The sequence below is a fragment of the Octopus bimaculoides genome, chromosome 11 (genome assembly GCF_001194135.2).
Source record: "Octopus bimaculoides isolate UCB-OBI-ISO-001 chromosome 11, ASM119413v2, whole genome shotgun sequence".
Classification (NCBI taxonomy): domain Eukaryota; kingdom Metazoa; phylum Mollusca; class Cephalopoda; order Octopoda; family Octopodidae; genus Octopus; species Octopus bimaculoides.
In genome coordinates this window covers 64,256,269-64,257,071 of record NC_068991.1, presented here as the reverse complement: position 1 = coordinate 64,257,071, position 803 = coordinate 64,256,269, and the positions used below count along the sequence as shown (strand labels likewise).

The following is an 803-nucleotide window of genomic DNA, read 5'->3' as shown; positions in this document are numbered from 1 at the left end:
TGTGTGTGTGTGTGTGTGTGTGTGTGTGTGTGTGTGTGTGTGTGTGTGTGTGTGTACACGTACTAATACTCTTGCTTCTTTCATTTCAGAATTCGTGAAGATGATGAGGAACCAACAACAAAAGTAAAATATTTGTGCTGAATCTCTTGCCCCGCTTCTGCAGTACGAAAATATAAAAAAACAATGTCAACGGGAGACTGCACCCACAGCTATCTGTTCGTCACTGTTTGTTCGAAGGGAATGAAAAAAGGCCTCTCGTCTGCCTTCACCTCACCAACCCCTACTGCACCAAATATTCTGACTAAATTTACTAAAAAATAAAATAATCGTTTGTTCCATATTCTACTACCATATCGTTCTTCGGTTTCTTAATTATCCTTTACAATCATTCCAAACTTCGTCTTACTATAACACATATCTATCTACCTATCTACTTACCTACTTATCTACCTACATAGCTACATATCTACTTCAATACAGCTACTACTACTATTACTACTACTACTACTACTACTACTACTACTACTACTACTACTACTACTACTACTACTACTCTATAGATATTTCACGGTAATATTTCAAAATGATCTTTTTGTTTCACTTTCACCATTGTCATTGTTGTTATAAACGGTAAAGAAGAGAATAAATAAATAAATAAATAAAAGAAAAATATAAATACAGTTAAACCCATTTTTGGTAAAATTCTTGATATTATAACCAATGTTATAACCCTTACCAGCAATAAAATATTGTAAATATTTTACCAAACGTTTCCAAGGTGATTCAAGTTTTTTTTTCCGCCC

At 33.5% G+C, this 803-nt stretch overlaps 1 protein-coding gene across 1 annotated transcript in view; it reads left to right on the top strand.

Moving 5' to 3' along the window:
* The window catches only part of LOC106883843 (squidulin), a 195,676-nt gene extending 194,904 nt beyond the window's left edge, over nucleotides 1–772 (top strand). The window contains exon 5 of the mRNA XM_052971897.1: nucleotides 90–772. Within this exon, the coding sequence (XP_052827857.1) occupies nucleotides 90–127 (38 nt within the window). The 3' untranslated portion in view covers nucleotides 128–772. The remainder of the gene's footprint in view (nucleotides 1–89) is intronic.
* Nucleotides 773–803: the final 31 nt, after the last annotated feature.